Raw genomic sequence first — 19545 nt, 5'->3', positions numbered from 1 at the left:
TATAAATAGAGAAGCTTTATACCCTAATTCACACACCACCCCACTGACTGTGTGTGTGTGTGTGTGTGTGTGTGTGTGTGTGTGTGTGTGTGTGTGTGTAATTCCAATGAAGGCCTTTTTCACCAAAAGCTTACTTGTTTGACACTCTTTTTGTTGTGCCTATCTGCAACACAGAATCTCCGCTGGATGGTGAGTAGCAACTATCCTTTTCATAACATTATATTTACAAATAATCCAGCCATTCATTTTCTGAAATGGGGTTAGTATGAATCACATCTCTTTCATATTTATTAAACTGTTTCAGTATCTTTAAGGATTCAATTTGTTGCCCATGCTTAGCCTGCTGCTTTTCACTCAGAAAAATACCCAGTTTTTTTTTTTTTTTTTTCTTCCTCTCTTATAACCACTGTTCTGTGCCACTTACACTCAGTGTACTCTTCTCGCTTTCTTGAATGCAGATATTGCAGGTAGGCTTGTTTCTTACATTTTATGATGTCTGCTAAATCTTTGTTCCAGATTGGGAGTCTCCTTTTGCTTTTATACTTTAGCCTTTTTCCTAACACTTCATAACCAGCTACTTTTATTATTCTTACTATTTCTTTCACTCATCATTAATGTTCCAACATCTTAGTGTTTCATCTGTGTGTCTCCTGTACATTCATCTAATGCTTGGATCTCGTAGCAAATGTATTCTATAAACTACTTTTTCTGTTTGACTTTTTCTAGTGCTTCTATTGCTATCAAGTGGGATCCTAATTTTGTTATATCACCTCTGTAGACTCTAGCATCTTCTATTAATGGAGTGGCTTTCCCATTTGTAATAACATACTTTATTACAGATCTTGTACCCCCTAGCAGTCCATGTAAATTTGTGTGTGTGGTAATCGTAGGAAAACCCATTTCTTATTCTTCCATGGTTGAAGGCAGAAAAATTTCTTAACTGATCTCCATTATAGTTTTTTAGGATGTTCTCCATGTTGTTCCATTATTGTTTAATAATAAATTTATCTATACTTGGAATGAGATCACCAGCAATTATTAAATATTCTGCTTTAGGTATTCCACTAATCATTACCTGCATGCATTTGTAGGTTGCATATTCATTGTTTTATGTCCTCCTCTGGAGCACATACACAAATTGTATTCACCACCTTTCTCAATATCTTTAATCTTACATGCATCAGTCTTATTTACGAATGTATACTATAGCAACCATTTTCTATAGCCACTTTCAATCCTAACTGCAACTCCAGATCTTGCCCATTCAATTCAACTTACTCTGCTGTATATCATAATATAAGTATTACCTTCTTTTGAGCCTTGCAGTTTCGTCTTTATTTCTGATGTTACCGCTACTTCAGCTTTTGTAGTGTTTAATTGCTTTAACTTGTCCAGCAGAGTCACATCTTAATTATTACACAATATTTCACGGACTCCTCGTCTTCAGGAAGCCCCTAATGACCGTTCCCTGGTTGTGTAAACATCCCATATACGAGTGAGTGCTGAAAAGTAATGCCTCCAAAATTTGTGTGTGGAAGATTTAGAACTTTGTTTTATTTACACACTTGATTAACATTCTACATCTTTATTCTCCACATCTATATAATTATATCTCATCATAGTCATCCCGGCAAAGATCACATTTCTGCTGATGAGAGACAGTTTGTTAGTACCACAATGTCGAATGTTCCGACTCGTTTATGGAGTCGGACCTTCACCTCTGCTTGCACTGCTACATCACTATGAAAGTGATGTTCTCAAATGTATTATTTAAGTTTTGGGAACAGATGAAAATCGGATGAGGACAAGCCAGGACTGTACAGAGGATGACGACAGACAGTGAACCCGAGGTGTCAGATTGTCACAGCACTCGTGTGTAGTCTGGCACTGTAATGCTTGAAGAGAGGGAGCTCCATGTGTGGGTGAACTCTCCAAATTCTAAACTTAATTACTGCATGCTGTTTTTCACACACCTACATAGCTATGTTATTCACACCCATGTTACATCCAACAATTTGAAGCCCTCTTGTACGACAGGACTGCAAATACAGTGTGGTCGATTGATAGTGACCAGTCCAAATATCTCACAAAATAAACATCAAACAAAAAAAAAACTATAAAGAACGAAACTTGTCTAGCTTGAAAGGGGAAACCAGATGGCGCTATGCTTGGCCCGCTAGATAGAGCTGCCATAGGTCAAGTAGATATCAAATGCGTTTTTTTTTTTTTAAATAGGAACCCCCATTTTTTATTAGATATTCATGTAGTACGTAAAGAAATACGGATGTTTAGTTGGACCACTTTTTCCACTTTGTGATAGATGGTGCTGTAATAGTCACCATATGGTGGCTTGGGGAGTACGTATTTAGATGTAGATTAGGAAACAGCCATTTGTTCCACCTGTTGCGCCTTCAAGCGATACACGAGTCTTTTGTCACACAATTACACCACGTAATCCTCACCGAAGCTGTCACCATCCTTCTGCTGGTAAGTGAGGTCCAGCATGGAGCGGAAGGCACCTTCTGTGGGTGGCGTCCCTCTCGCCGGTGAACCACTCTTGACGGGTGACGCTTCCGGAGCAGTCCCCCTCTTTCTCTGCATCAGGCGTGTCAGCGCCTTCTCCCGGCCGAATCTTGTATCGTCGAGCATACAGTCTACCAGCAGAGCGGATACGGCTATGCAGCCGTCTGACCTGTACAAAAATATCATTACATTCTGATAGATATCTAAATATTCCTCACAATTTTCCCCATTTTTATAGGAAGTCGGGTGCCGAATACTTCCATTGTGATCATCATTTCTCAGTTTTTCTGTTTAACCCGGCTGTTCTGTTTGGGTCTATATGGTCAAAAATGGTTATGCATTTCATTTCTCATCATTTAAATACCACAATAACTTTATGTAACGTGGTATCTTTACCTGAAAATGCATAAGAAATACATGTATGAAAATATTTTTTGAATATTTTAAGTAGTTTGGACATAAACCTTAATAGTTTCATATGTAACATTCAGGTCATTGTGACCCAACACAAATCATTACTCTCAAGTAAATTTTTATTAATGTTCTGTTATACTGTATGGTAACAATGACTTTTATTGTTTTGACGTACAATGAACAAACAAAGCCTCAATATATATTGATTCTGATCAATTATATCATTGACTGATGTCGAGTTGGCAGAATTAGTAAATTCCTCAAAAGATGTCGAAACACATTGAGTTTGCAGATCATGAGAGTAACACAGCTGAAAACAATTCTTCTGATGACAGTGACAGCAGTCCACAGCTAGCATAAAATAGTTTACAATTTTTCCTGTGCAAAAATGGGAACATAGAATGACAGTTACACCAACCAGCTCAAAATTGATGCCTATCTACTATAAATATCATCAAGAGAATCCCAGGGGTTACCAGCTATTCATCCAGCAAAATAAGTGATGTAAAAAGTTCATCTGCAGTGATATTTCATACAGCACTTCAAAATGAAATAATAAAGATGTCATTTATGGACTGGAATGATATTCATGGAAAGTCATTGCTAGTAGAATACACTGCATCAAGGAAACATTCACCAAGAACAAGTTCTCCGAGAATAAAAACCTGCAGTTGTGGCAAATGTCTCAGGACAGGTAAGAATAATAAAACCTATTAAATGTGCACACTGTAACCTGTGTCCAAATAGCAATCACAATAAAGCACACACTGTGCAAAATGTAATAAACACATTTGCAAAACACATGCCACCTATTTGATTCCCAATTTGAAAGTGTAAGAATAGAAGAAAATAAATATTCTGCTTTCAAAAATAACTGCCTATATTAAAATCTGTTGTTTCGTATTTATGATTTTGTCAATGTTTATGTGACTTATGTCCACAATGCATTCAGCAAAGTTATTAAAACATGTTGAAATGTGTGTGTGAATTCCTAAGGGACCAAACTGCTGAGGTCATCAGACTTGCACAATACTTAAACTAACTTATACTAAGAACAACACACACACCAATGACCAAGGGAGGGCTCGAACCTCCAACAGGAGGGACAAAGTAATTTAAAAAAAGTATGAAAAGAATAACAATGTGCTACTTCACACGAAGGATGATTTACAGTAAACTGTCTGCTGTTCCAAAATACCGTATGTAAATATTAAAATAACAATTGTTTTGAAATATAGTTTTGTATACAATCACCACCACTACCACCATCTCCAGCAACATACTGGTATGTAACAATGTCAACGACAGTAAAAAAAAAATTTGCACTAGTTGAAGTATTTTTGCAACATTTTAATGTCGGGTCACACTGCATGAACAGTATATTTGTATAGTAAAAGTAATTTGAACAGCAGGGTTAAGGGAATTTGGAGTGGCTCTAAGAGAGTTAGCAATATTTATTTATACAACAGTTTGCAGCAAATTTCAGTCTGTACACTTTTTTATTTTAGACCACTTAGAGAATATGTTTTGTATAACATTACATTACTGTGTCTAAAATACAGAGAAGAGTAATAAATTAAGAAACAGAATAACTTGCCGTAATTATCCCCAGGAGGCATAATGTGCCATCCTGCTGATAAGGCAAACATAAAAGTAGAAATGATGAACCCACTAGCTTTCAGAGCTAACAGCTTGTTCATTGGGGATGAGAAAGAAATTCACTGGGTAAGGTTGAAAGGGAACGGCAGATTACTGAAGCCTAGAATGAAAAATACCCGTCTATAGTGAGGATGGGTGCTTGCTAGCTGCCGAACATTCTCTACAACATGACTCAAGAGACCAGATTCTCCCGCCCGATACTAGTTCTCTCTTAATTCTGGATATCTGAATTTGCCTGCAATCCATCTTCACAACTTCTTGGATATAAATTCGCACCTTCTCAACTTTCACCGCCACCATCACCATCTTCTGCATTTTGTTTTTATTTATTATGCCTCATTTAATTACCTTGTTCATTTCTTCTGTTTCTCATTCACCCCACTCCCCCCCCCTTATCCACCCCCCCCCCCCCCCCAGAAAAACTAATCTCCTCTTCCTCCCGTTCCTTAACTGCATTATTCATCAGTCTTCCTCTTTATTTTACTTATCTTTACTCTTCACTGTGCCAGAGCTTTGCACCAACCCTCCCTCCGTATGTTTGGTAGACACTCCACGATCCAATAAAAGCTGCATTGCCTGCATACCAACCAGTTTGGTCCCTCACACACAAGTGTGATGGGGGATTTTCATATATTAATAGCTGCAGGGAAAGCCAGTAAAGTTGCAAACAACTGGAGTTCCAGCACCTGTTTCGCCACAAGGAATCGCCGCCGAGCAGCTAATGGCAGCTCGCCTTCCTCTGCACATAAGCTCAGTACAGGGTTCGTCCTACAAGCTAATGTGTTAAATCTGATGCCCTTGTGGTGTAGGGAGTTGAACATCTTTAAATAAGTTGGTCATGCCGAGCCATAGCCCGTAGAACAACAAACAAGATGTGGGCGCACAAAACCCTTATAGAACTGCAGCAAGCAAGCAGGACGTATCTGCACCCCAGTTCTTCCTGTTCAAGCACTTTATGATATTCAGCACTTCACAGGCTCGTGTTTTGAGCTTCTTGAGATGTGGCAACCAAACAAGTTTGCTATCAAACCACACTGTCTCCTTAAACATCACTGGACAATGGGTAGCTGGAAACAAGTGAATTGGAGTGATGAATCAAGCTTTACCCCGCGGCTATCCTATGGAGGGTTGTTGGTTTGGCAAATGCCTGGAGAAGGTTGCATGCCATCATATGTCATATGGAGGAGGGGGGTGTTGCTGATGTTTTCCATGGTTAGGGTGTGGACCCTTTACTGTGCTTAAGAAAACACTAAATTTGGAAGAATATGAAAGAATTTTATAGTTTAGTGTACTGCTTACAAAGACAATGATGATTTTACCGGCATGACAATGCACCTGTCACGAAACAAATGTTGGGAGGCAATGGTTTGTGGACAACAATATCCCTCAAATCGACTGGTCTGCATCAGCCTGAACCCAATGGAACATCTTTGGGATGAATTAGAATGCAGACTTCATTCCAGACCTCAATGTCCAGCATAACTATCTTCTCTGGTTTCGGCTCTTTAAGAAGAATGGGCTGCCATTCCTCCACAGTCATTTGGACACCTCACAGAAAGTATCCCCGGTAGATATGAAGCCATCATAAAAGTGCAGGGAGGGTATGCCCCGTGCTAATGTCTATTAAAAGGTATCCAGATAATGTTGATCAGATACTGCATTTTGAAATCTAGAATACTTTCAGCAGTTCTAAACATTTTGCATTGATTTCATACATTAAAAAATTTTAAAAACGTAAATTATTTGAGAACTGCTCCAAATCCACTTCTATTCGTACCTTATGTGGCCCTTCAGTGACAGGACATGCAGCGTGAAGCGAGCAAGGCCCGCATTGTCACAGCGCAGCGGAGAGTCTGGCCCGTCCAACTGCAACACAACACGACCATAAAACAAAACAACCGTGCTATACTATGTACCCACTACAACCTCCAATGGCTGTAGCAGTTTATATATTTAATAACTGGGTTGTTTTGAAAATCAGCCTTGTGCAAACACAATTAGTTTATTGTTATATTTACCTAGACATGTTTCAACACCTATGCGTCATCTCCTGTGGGTCAAATTTTTATTTCTGTGAAGTACAATATCATATTTATAATAATTTAGTTGCTGTAGGCCTAAGAATTACAATATGTGCAATTTGCTTCATTTTGTTTGACACGCCCTAAAATTACATCACTAACTGAACTGTATTATTATACATTGGTTTTAGAGCTAGTTTTTGTCTTTTTTCAACAGTGTGTCATCTGCAAACTAGCCATGAAGAAAATTAGTGAGTATTTGTGAAGATCTGTTTTGTGGATAGAGGTTTTGTGCATTTCTGCACTTACATTTTTGTCCTGTTTCATGTTTCTAGTTGGTGTCTCAACCAAATTCTATTAAGTGCATTGCTTTCACGCAGAGTATGTTGTCAGAAGTGTCTGTTCAGATCATGTTTCGCCACATTTTGTGAAAGTGCATGTGAAGTGCAGTAGTGAGTGGACATTTGTGTAACACTGAGTGAAAACAATGCACTAAATAGCAGATGATCGAGACACCAACCAGAAACATGAAACAGGACGAGAAATATAAGTACAGAAACATAAATAACCTCTACCCACGAAACATATCTTCACAAATACACAATAATTTTCTTCATGGCTAGATTGTAGATGACATGTTCTCAAAAGAATGATGAAAACGAGCACTAAAACCAGTGTATAATAATACAGTTCAGTTAGCAACGTAATTGTAAGGTGAATATCTAAACAAAACAGAGTAAATTGTGCATATTGTAATTCTTAGGCCTACAGCAGCTAAAGTATTAAAATTTGATATTGTACTTTATAGAGATAAAAATTTGACCCGCTGAAGATGACGCATAGCTGTTGAAACATGTCTGAGTAAATATAACCAACTAATTGTGTTTGCATAAAGCCGATTTTCAAAACAACCCAGTTTTCAAATCACGAACATGGAAGAACATAAAGAGGAGCTTCAAAACTTAGTAAAATGAGTATAATTTAATGATTTGGAGTTAACTCCATTAACAAAGCAAAATATTATGACTTTCATAAATTCCAAATTACAACTTTATGAACGTGTCATAGAATTTCACCTCACTCTGGAGATCACTGCCAATCATAAAATTAAACATCACCTGGAAATGATAGCATGATATTCCTTGAACTCAGTAAAATAATATATGTAAATTAGAAAATACATTGTTGCAGTGATGAAACATGTAATTTAGAGTCTTAATAGAAACAGATTCTTTCCTGTCTTTGAAATAATTCATTTTTATTCCATGTAAATTTTTATGTAATTTGGGAAGATGTACGTAAAAACTTTAATTGTATACATCAAAATTCAATATGTAACAATGAAAATAATTGTTTATAACCATATAAATAGAGGAGATTTGTGTGCCGCGATACGCCAGTCTCAAGCCAGTCTCGGATCGAATTTTGTTTCGACAGCATGTAGTCAGATTTTGTACATTTACTGCCAAACATCTAACTTGCAAAATAAAATTCTCATTTAACAAGAAGTATTGATACTTATTTCCACCACTGCACGATTCCCGTATGGTGACGCAGTGGCATCAAGATGAACCTACGGCAGCATTAAGAAGCAGCAACCCAGATTACACAAGATATGTATTATTTTACTGTGGAGGATATCCATAATAAGATGTGGTAAATTAGTCATTATTTTTGCCATGTTATACTAGAAGTGCTGATTCAAGTTTTAATGACAGTTTCGTTGCATTCTGTTTGAGTGTATAAATAAAGTTCATTTATTCTTGCTACAGGGGCACATCAACTGGTGCGGATCTCTTGACCCTGTCACAAAACAGGGGTATTAAATGTATACAAAGTAGGGCAGTTCAAATTTTCACAGGGTTCTTTTACTGGTGACGGAGTGTAACACAAATACTAAAAATCCTTCACTGACACCATCTACAAAAGAAGCAGTAACTTTTATGAGAACATAGGTAGAAAATTTCAAGAGTAGTCTTCCAGAATAGAAAATATGAATATTCTTCATCACATTAGGTACAAATCCTGTAGGTATCACAGAATCAGATAAATAACAGTTTCTGCAACTGTGTACAACTAGTCATTCTTCGTATTCTCCACATGTCAGTGGAACAATGGAAAGTATCCTCTATCATACACTTCAAAGTGGTCAGCAGATTAAGTATGTATATTTACAGGTGGAAATGCTGCACTCTGCCTAAACTTCATTTTTGGTCCATTTGTAAACATCCTTGGAGAACTCCCAGTCTCTCACTGAGAGCATATTATGGTATTAGGAGGGATCCATTCAACTTTGCATTCAGGATCAGGGCAGTTTATTCGCAAAATCTATTTCACATTAGAGAGAATGACAGCCCTAGAAATAAGAACTGCACTGATAAGTCTAACATCACTTCATACCTGAAAGACTGCAACTTTGCACTGTTTCAAGTTACTCATAAGTGAAATGCAATGATTAAAATTTAACCTCTGTGCGCATGTTACTGAAACTCTAATCTTCATCCTCTACTTCTGGCAACACTTTTAGCATCAAATTTGTATCAATGTTAGATGTACCCATATGACAAACTATTTTAAATATTTGTGTCTGGGGAAAATTTGCTGCTCTTGCACTGCTACAAAGGGAAATTCCAATAGTGCCTCTCCTACCTAAATGTTCGTACGACCTCTAGGTGGGCTTACTCTTGGCATCAATATGCAAGGGTTGTTTGAAATGTTCTCAGAACAGAAAAGAAAAAAGGTACATTAATCACTGAAACTTTATTTTATTTTTCAATGTACTCTCCTTTTAGATTAATGCACTTGGTCCAACAATGTTCCAGTGCCTTGATCCCATCTCGAAAATGGAGTTTCCTCCAGTCCTGCAAAATAGTTGTCAACTTCGGCTATCTCATCTTTGTTGAAAGTGAATCTTCGTCCACCAAGAAAAATTTTCAGTTTTGGAAAAAGATGGAAGTCCAACGGAGCCATATCAGGTGAATAAGGCAGGTGTGGAAACAATTTATACCTTATTTCGTGTATTTGTGCCATGCTGACAGCACATGTGAGGGCTGATTGTCTTGATGGAAGATTACTTTTTTCCTTTATAAACCTGGCCCTTTTTCCACATGTCTTTTGTTTCAATTTGTCCAGGAGGTTAGCATTGTATTCTCCAGTAACTGTTGCCCAGTGGGGAGATAATCTCCATACAGAATGACTGTTGTTTTGTCTCTGGAGTATAGTAGTGCACCCAAGTTTCATCTGTCATCACAAACTGGCACAAAAATATCTTTTTCATTTCTCCTGAAACGGGCCAAAGATTGTTCAGACATGTCCATTCTCAGGCGTTTTTGATCCAGTGTCAACAGTCACTGCACCCATCTTGCAGATAATTTTTTCCATTTGTAATTCTTCAGTTAAAATGTGATTTACCCTTTTAGATGACATCTGGCAAGCGTGAGCAATTTCGCGCACTTTCAATCTGTGATCCTATGTTACAATTTTGTGCAGTTTTGCAATGATTTCTGGAGTAGTGACATCTTGGCCTACTGCAGTGTGGATCATCATCTAAGCTCTGCCGACCAAATTTAAATTCTTTTATCCACTAGGCAGTAGTTGAATATGAAGGAGCAAAGTCCACAGTGTATTCTGAAAAGTGACACAAATGTCTTTTTCTTTCATACCTTTGTTTATGAAGTACTTAATCACTAACAGGTTACCCTCAATTCAGAGGCTGCTGCACACAACGACTGTTATATTTACTTGTAAATAATATATTTCAGCTATCAGTCATCCTTTCGAAATTTTATTGGAAGATCTAGATTTCAGCTAGAAACTAGCCATTCTCAATGCACTATCATTTCTGATCAAGGCATGTAATGCCTGTTGGTCAGGCTTCATCCACAGTTCATTCAATGAACTGACCAACAGGCATTACATGCATTGATCAAAAATGCTAGTGCATTAAGAATGGCTAGTTTCTAGCTGAAATCTAGATCTACCAATAAAAATTCCAAAGGATACTTTATCACTGCTCGAATATCGATTTTTTCCATCTTCACTACGCGAGTACAACAACAGAGCCACATCACCGCCACAGCTCTCTTCCAAGAGCATTGATGTGGCATGTGTTTACAGCCAACAGTCCAATGAATATCACTGAACAACTTATTGCGTTAGTGCTGACGTCTTGTGCTGATTTCCAGAACTTTTCAATCACCCTCATAATAAATTATGAGCGAAACTTTACCAGATTTGAATATCTCAAGTGTTTGGCATAACAATAGTGCATGTGTGAATAAGAAAAGGTAATTATTCTAAACAGAGTTTAATTTACGATTAAGTAATTTTTATGGGGACTATTGCAGAGTGAAACTAAATAGAGTAAAAATAGTTTTGTAAAGACAATGGCCACTGAGTGTGGACTGAACAATTGTCAAGCTGAAAGTGCTATCTAATGGACAGTAACCTTAATTAGAAGCACCCTTGGCTTAATTATTAAATATGACCTAGAACATTATGGTTCAAATGGCTCTGAGCACTATGGGACTTAACATACGTGGTCATCAGTCCCCTAGAACTTAGAACCACTTAAACCTAACTAATCTAAGGACATCACACACATCCATGCCCGAGGCAGGATTCGAACCTGTGACCATAGCAGTCATGCAGTTCCGGACTGCGTGCCTAGAACCACTAGACCACCACGGCCGACAAGAACATTATGTTACCTATTAAATTTCTGGGAACAATGCCATAAACTATCAAAAAATCCAAACAAATACATCTACATCTACATCTACTTCTACTTCTATAGTCTACAAATCACTGTGAAGAGCATGACAGAGAGCACATCTAAGTTGTACCAGTTATTAGGGTTTCTTCCTGTTCCATTCTTGTATGGAGCACAGGAAGAATGATAGTTTAAATGGCTCCCTGTGTGTTGTAATTAATTTAATCTTCTGAGGAAAAGATTAATAAACTGTGTTTCAGTTGCCCGAGACTGAAGTTGTGTGTGCGAGTTGCCTTTGCACGAGTGTGTGTGCGTGTGCATGTGAGTGTCTATTGTTGATAAAGGCCTTAATGGCTGAAAGCTATAATTGAGAATGAGTTTTTCTTGTGTTGATCTGCAGCTCAGCACTCTGCTATATGGTGAGTAGCAACTTTCCTTCTCATAATATTGTTAATCTTCTCCTCACAATCCATACATGAGCAATATAGTCATTATTTATGGCTGGTCTCTAAACTCTTAATAGACTTTCTCGGGACAATTTATGTCTATCTTCAGGAGTCTTCCAACTTAGTTCCTTCAGCATCTCTGTGACACTCTTCCATGGATTAAACAAACGTGACCATTCATGATGCCCTTCTCTGCATCTGTCCAATATTCCCTGTTAATCCTATTTAGTATGGGTTCTACAGTCAACAACGGGTTGCACAAGATATTTGCAGGCACTCTCCTTTGTAGACTATTTGCATTTTCCACAGTATTCTGTCAATAAACCAAAATCTACAATCCAGGTATTTGTAGAAGTTGGGCGACTCCATCTGTGACTCATTGATATTACAGTCATAGGACACATTTTTTTCCATTTTGTGAAATGCACAATTTTACATTTTTGAACATTTAAAGTGAGTTGCCAATCTTTGTACCACTGTACCACATTTTGGGATTTCTTCCTATTTCATTTGTGTATTGAGCATGGGGGACAACTGCTTAAACGCCTCTGTGCAAACTGTAATTAGACTTTGCAGTCCCCGCAAGAACCATATGTAGCCAGTTGTATATATTCCTAGATTTTACACATAGTACTGACTTTAAATGCTTTGGAAGCAGGCTTTCATGAGATAGTTGACATCAATCTTCAAGCGTCTGCCAGTTCGAGTTTTTCAGTGAATCCGTAATGCTTTCCCATGGGTCAGACAAACCTGTCACAATTTGTGCTGCTCTTCTTTGTAAGCTCCTGTTGGTCCTATCTGGTACGGGTCTAACGTGCTTCAGCAATATTCTAGGATGGATCGCACAAGTGCTTCATAAAGCGGAATTTCTGAAGACTGAAAAGTTCAGATGCCAATAATGCTTGTGTACACACTATCTAATCTGAGTTTAATGCAGAGTATAAACTAAATTCTCCTATTGGTATGCACTTCCCACAGCCCACATACTTGGAATTCGCCAAAGAGCAAAGTAATTATTCACTGCAAGTAGTTCATATCAGAGGAGGTTATTAGCAATACCATCTTTACAACTGAACAAAAGTGATCCACACTTACAGCTTTCAGTCCACCAGTGTAGAGGTCAATGATGAGGTTTTCCATCGTGAACGTGAACTTGAGAGATGTCGTCACTGTGGCGGTTTCAGCTTCTGCTTCTGCCTGTGAATCTGAGACTGATGGTTTCTGATATATCTGAGGAACTGTTACAGACAATGAAACATATCAGACTTTAAAATAAAAATAAAAATAAAAGTTCATAATTATTTTTAAAGTTCACAGATATTGTTACAAGCAATATGAAATCTATTGCACAAGTTAACGTAGGACTGTCTAAGTACACTACTGGCCATTATAATTGCTACACCACGAAGATGGCGTGCTACAGACGTGAAATTTAACCGACAGGAAGAAGATGCTGTGATACGCAAATGATTAGCTTTTCAGAGCATTCACATAAGGCTTGCGTTGCTGGCGACTCCTACAATGTGCCGACATGAGGCTAGTGGAAGGAGGAGAAATGCATACCATCACGTTTCCGACTTTGATAAAGGTCGGGTTGTAGCCTATTGCGGTTGCAGTTTATCGTATCGCAACATTGCTGCTCGCATTGGTCAAGATCCGATGACTGTTAGCAGAAGATGGAATCGGTGGGTTCAGAAGGGTAATACGGAATGCCGTGCTGGATCCCAACAGCCTCTATCACTAGCAGTCGAGATGACAGGCATCTTATCCACACGGCTCTAACTGATCGTGCAGCCATGTCTCAATCCCCGAGTCAACAGATGGCGACATTTGCAAGACAACAACCATCTGCAAGAACATTTCGATGACGTTTGCAGCAGCATAGACTATCAGCTCTGAGACCATGGATGCGGTTAGCATTGATTCTCCATCACAGACAGGAGCGCCTGTGATGGTGTACTCGACAACGAACCTGGGGGCACGAATGGGAGAACTTCATTGTTTCAGATGAATCCAGGTTCTGTTATCAGCATCATGATGGTTCCATTGTGTTTGACGACATTGCAGAGAACACATACTGGAAGCATGTATTCGTCATCGCCATACTGGCGTATCACACGGCGTGATGGTATGGGGTGCCATTGATTACACATCTCCGTCACCTCTTGTTCGCATTGATGGCACTTTGAACAGTGGACATTACAGTTCAGATTTGTTACGACCCGTGGCTCTACCCTTCATTCAATCCCTGCAAAACCCTACATTTCATCAGGGTAATGCACACCCGCATGTTGCGGTTCCTGTACAGGCCTTTCTGGATACAGAAAATGTTCAACTGCTGCCCTGGCCAGCACATTCCCCAGATCTTTCACCAAATGAAAACATCTGGTCAATGGTGGCTGAGCAACTGGCTCGTCACAATACACCAGCCACTACTCTTGATGAACTCTGGTATCGTGTTAGAGCTGCATAGGCAGCTGTACCCGTACACGCCATCCAAGCTCTATTTGGCTCAATGCCCAGGCTTATCAAGGCCGTTATTACAGCCAGAGGTGGTGGTTGTGGGTACTGATTTCTCAGGATCTATGCACCCAAATTGCGTGAAAATGAAATCACATGTCAGTTCTAGTATAAGATATTTGTCCATTGAATACCCTAATATCATCTGCATTTCTTCTTGGAGCAGCAATTTTAATGGCCAGTAGTGTAATGTTTTAGTAGTGTTCAACTGTTGTAATTTTATTTGCACTGTTTCAGCAGCAGTTATACAAAGGCATTTAAGTAAATACTCACAGCGGAAGTAAGGAGGAAAGACTAGGGTTTAATGTCCTGTAAACAGTAAGGTTATTAGGGAGAGGAGACAAGCTGGAATTGGTTTCAGGACAGGGGAAGAAATCTCCAAAGGAACCATCCCAGTATTTACCCTGAGTGATTTAAGGAAATCACAAAAAACATAAACCTGGATGTTCATTCAAATTCACTAAGCTCTGACACGATGCATTCACAACTACACATAACAGTGTTCTGACCGTGACCCACACTTGCAACATATTGAGGATATTCCATAGTGGCCTTTCGTGGCCAAATACAAAAGTGCCACCTGCAGGCTTAGCTAGCATCTGAATTTATGTTCAGACATGTCTTCTTTCGCATGTGTGTCTGACCCCTGCAATTTATGAACTAATACAATTTGGCTCAATACCACAGATTTAACAGTAGAAATTACAGTAAAGATGAGAGCTCCCATCTTTCAAAATGCAACTGACATGTGATGCTACTAAGGGTACTGGCGTTACAAATTAGTACTGATGGCACAGCCATCTTTTCCTCCAGAGGGAGGACAGGTATTCAAATTTTAACATCGGAATAATATCGAAACTTTTAACATCGTGACCTCGTCCTCACATTGTTTTAAGAGACCAGTGTTTTAAGAGCTTAATGCAAACAGGCAACCAGTTTCACATTTGTCCCCAAACACCAGGCCATGGCAATCTGTTCTTTCTGGCAGTCTTTTTGTTGTGCCTTTCTGCGTCTCAGCATCTGTGCTGTATGCTGAGTAGCAACTATCCTTTACATGAAACTGTCCTCTGTTAAAGTTGCTTACACCTGTGAACTCCCTCATATGTGACCCTTATCACCACTAAAATGATTCACCTGTGCTCTGCTTATATACTTTCCTTATGTGTCAAGTGCCCACAATACCACTAGGTGGCATTCTGTTTTGCAGTGGACAGTGGCCATACTCCGGGATGACAATACTTGTAGGATAGCGATATGCACAAACAGATGGCCGCCGTATCGTGTACGTAAGGTATAAAACAACAGTGCATTGGTAGAGCAGTTATTTCTAATCATGCGATTCATGTGAAGAGGTTTCAGACGCGATTAAAGCCACACAACTTTGAACACAGAACGGTAGTTGGGGCTAGACGGGTGGGACATTGTATTTAGGAAAGTGTTATGAAAGTCAATATTCTGAGATCAAGAGTGTCAAAAGTGTGCTGAGAACACCAAGTTTCAGGCATTACCTCTCAACACTGACAACCCAGTAGCTAACAGCCCTCACGTAATGACCGAGAGCAGTGGCGTTTGCATAGTTTTCATTGCCAACACACAAGCAACACGGCATGAAATAACCACAGAAATCAATGTGGGACCTATACTAAGGTATCCATTAGTACAGTGGAGCAAAATTTGGTGCAAATGGCCTACGCACAAGACGGCCAACGTGACTGTCTCTGCTAACGGCACGACATCGCCTGCAGTGCTGCTTTTGTGCTAATGACCTTATCGGTTGGACCCTAGGTGACTGAAAAACCGTGGTCTGCTCAGAGGAGTCCCAACTTTTGTCGGCAAGAGCTAACGGTAGGGTTCGATGTGGCACAATCTCCACGAAGCTGGGACCTGAGTGGTCAATAAGGCACTGTGCGAGCTGTTGGTGGCTCCGTAATGGTGTGAGTTGTGTTTACACGGAATCGCCTGGGTCCTCTACTCCAACCGAACTGATCATTGACTGGAAAGGGTTATGTTTCACTATTTAGAGACCACCTGCATGGACTTCATGTTCCCAAACATCTCACCGTGCCATAATTCTTCTCAATTGGTTTGAAGAACATTTTGGACAATTTGGACAAATTATCTGTCCACAGAGATTGCCCGATGTGAATCCCACCAAACAATTATGGGACATAATCAAGAGATCAGTTTGGGCACAAAATCCTGCACTGGCAACATGTTCGCAATTATGGATGGGTTTAAATGTGAACATTTTAGGTTTTCCATTACTGTTATTGACATCAAATGAAAGAACAAGTTTACTGTTAACATCACAAGTGGCTGGTAACAGTAAACCCGTTGTTTCATTCTATTATGGATGGCTGTAGAGGCAGCGTGGCTCAATATTTCTGCAGGGGACTTCCAACGATTTGTTGAGACCGAGTGCTTCTTTACACTGTGCAAAAGGAGGTCCAACATGATATTAGGAGGCATCCCATGACTTTCTGTCACTTCAGTTTTGGTTCATCAATATATTATCAGCCAACCCCTGTTCTTTGAATAGCTGAACTCCCATGTACAAAATAGCTCCAAATGTTTGATTATAAATGACTTACTGAGTTAAACCATTTGCTTTATGCATGTAAGCAAGAAAAAGTTTAAGAAAGATTTCAAATTACACTTAAAATTTGTTAGAAGTTACTAAGTGCTCTCACACTGGCGAATATTGAAATGTGACAATATTTTTAGGATTTTTAGATGAATGATGTTCATAACATTTAGTAGTAAGCATCAGGACAGCCCAATGTGGAAGTTATTATTACAAAATGTTTGCAGATGAGAGAACTTCTTGAACCCATTACTTATACAGAACAAGATGGTGAATGAGTGTCTCCAGCTGCTGTGTGGAACCATTTGCCTGGTGGCAGGCTTTAAAGGTGTTTAGAAGACAAGGAGAAACGAAAAAAGATCATGGTTAAAAAGGATGCTGTGGCAAATGACCTTTTAATTGGCTTACATACAACTTACTTCTTGTCTTTCTTTTGCCCAAGCTACATATGTATCACAGGTACAAAACAGTCTGTCAATCCGCTTAGTATACACACGATTCTGTAGTTATTAAAGGAAATGTGAAGGTCAAAATTCAATAGCTTATGTCATTCAAGTGGTTTTCGGGCAATTAACACTCTCTCTCTCAGCACCCACCCATGTGCAAAGATGTGAGGTTCTATGAAAAATTGCTGGAACACTGTTGGGTGGAATTGACTAGCAGGTGTACCCCAGGAAACATCAAGAAAAAGGGAGCAAAACAGACTTGCAGCCTGCATGAATGTTTTTTTTTTCCTTTCTTTTTAATCTCTCTGGACCTAGGAATTACATAACCAGAGTACCTTCCTGCAATTGACACCAATACTTTTCTCCTTTGTTTCATCTGGACTAGGGCAGCAGTGGTGGAATGGTCGAAATTTGTGGACTGATAGTCCAAAGCAAGCAAAGGCATTTGATATAATTTGCACTGTTGCCTTTACATGAAATAGCAATAGAGAAACCAGTATACCCATATTAAAGTTGTTTATTCTATGGTGCTCCTGTTATTGTAGTTTTACTCTGTACGAGTTGCAGTGTTTTGTTAGGTACACATCAGGCAACTGCTCTGCTTACATATTCTTGTGGAATGGAATTGCCAATTGAATCGACAAAGCCAAATAAGCATGTAGATGGTTCAAATATCTTTGTGAAATAGAAATGGCAGTTACACCACCACAAACAGAGCTGCAGGCATGTGCTCGCCTATGGCGGACTGTCCTATTTTATTCCCTACTGTATGTTGCAAACATCAACTCCTTAACAATTTGTACTGCTAACAACTGAGACAGCTGCACTGGACAAGAAGATTTTCTGTGCCCGTTATCTCACGACACCGTTTCAGAATGCATGTGAGTTCAAGACTCGATTAAAATTGAACATAGTAAATTATATATTCACAACTAGCTGTCACCTATGAGTGTGCTCACACGTCAGTATTTTTGTTATGATGAGTGATGGGGAGCAAGTAAGCTGGCAATTATAAATCTCTCTGTATACAGCAGTGCTAAGACATACATATAAAAACTTTTGCAGTGCCTGTACACAAGCACATAATGAACGAGTTTCTGGTTAGGTTATTTTACTGTATGTTGAATCCAAAAGCATGCATTATATTTTCTAATTATATTTAAAAGATACCTCAATTCATTACATTCGTACAGAAGCGGAGCTTATTGGGATTATACAGGTGCAATTACTACAGGATGAGAGATTCTGTCACAAGAGCAACACATACCAACCATTTATCCTTTCAATTTCCATGCATTACACTACCTACATTGTTTCTCTGTCCCACTAAAATGACTAATTTATGATTAACATAGTCAATCATCAAATCCAGCATCTTTGAGGCTGTAAGATATGTGAGATGAACAGCATCTAAAATGCAACAAGCTTGTGATTGTTCTAATGTCTCTGAAGATCATAAGGCCATGTGATGATCTGCACCCACGTTCCAGTGGACACAAGATTGTTCGTAGGTTTGTTGTGTGTGAGTAACCATCGCAACTCGAGCTCTCCTTGATCGATGCACTAAACCAGATTTACGTTTTCAAGACATATGGTAATAATTTTAAATTTGCGGGCTTACCATTCGATTTTATTGTTTTATCTCCACAGAAAGTCTCCAACTACATAGCACCTCACTATCATAAACCACATACACAGTAACATTGGATTAGATTGTCACAGAATGATATATAAACACTAAGAGTCACCAACCATCGCGCCAGCATTGTCTGCATCCCACACATGTATAGCGTATTTAAAAATGTTGATAATACTCAAACAGTTAATACACTTTTCTAAGGTAACCTATGATCTTCCTCAAGATTCAAGCTATCTCCATATCAAATATCATCAGACTTGATTTAGGGACAGAGTTGTGAAAAAGCAGTAGATTGAGTTATTTTCACATTTAATGGCATTGGTATTGATATGGATACATAGATGAAACGTGTTGAGAATTTTATAAGCACTATATTCAGTATCTTACACAGAACATATCAACCAATAAAAGCATTTTATATTAAAAACAAAGATTCCAAGACTTACCAAGCGGGAAAGCACCAGTAGATAGGCACAATGAATAAAACACACACACAGACTTTCAAGCTTTCGCAGCCGGCGGTTGCTTCGTCAGGAAAGAGGGAAGGAAAAGGAAAGATGAAAGGATGTGGGTTTTAAGGGA

At 38.9% G+C, this 19545-nt stretch overlaps 1 protein-coding gene across 1 annotated transcript in view; it reads right to left on the bottom strand.

The window, feature by feature from the left end:
* LOC126293289 (intermembrane lipid transfer protein Vps13-like) overlaps positions 1-19545 on the bottom strand; it is a 391345-nt gene that overhangs the window by 238269 nt on the left and 133531 nt on the right. Inside the window, 3 exon segments of the mRNA XM_049986411.1 lie at positions 2463-2692; positions 6374-6462; positions 12870-13012. Coding sequence (XP_049842368.1) covers positions 2463-2692; positions 6374-6462; positions 12870-13012 — 462 coding nt within the window.

This window comes from Schistocerca gregaria, chromosome 10, assembly GCF_023897955.1.
Source record: "Schistocerca gregaria isolate iqSchGreg1 chromosome 10, iqSchGreg1.2, whole genome shotgun sequence".
Taxonomy (NCBI): domain Eukaryota; kingdom Metazoa; phylum Arthropoda; class Insecta; order Orthoptera; family Acrididae; genus Schistocerca; species Schistocerca gregaria.
This window is presented reverse-complemented; position numbering and strand designations above follow the sequence as displayed.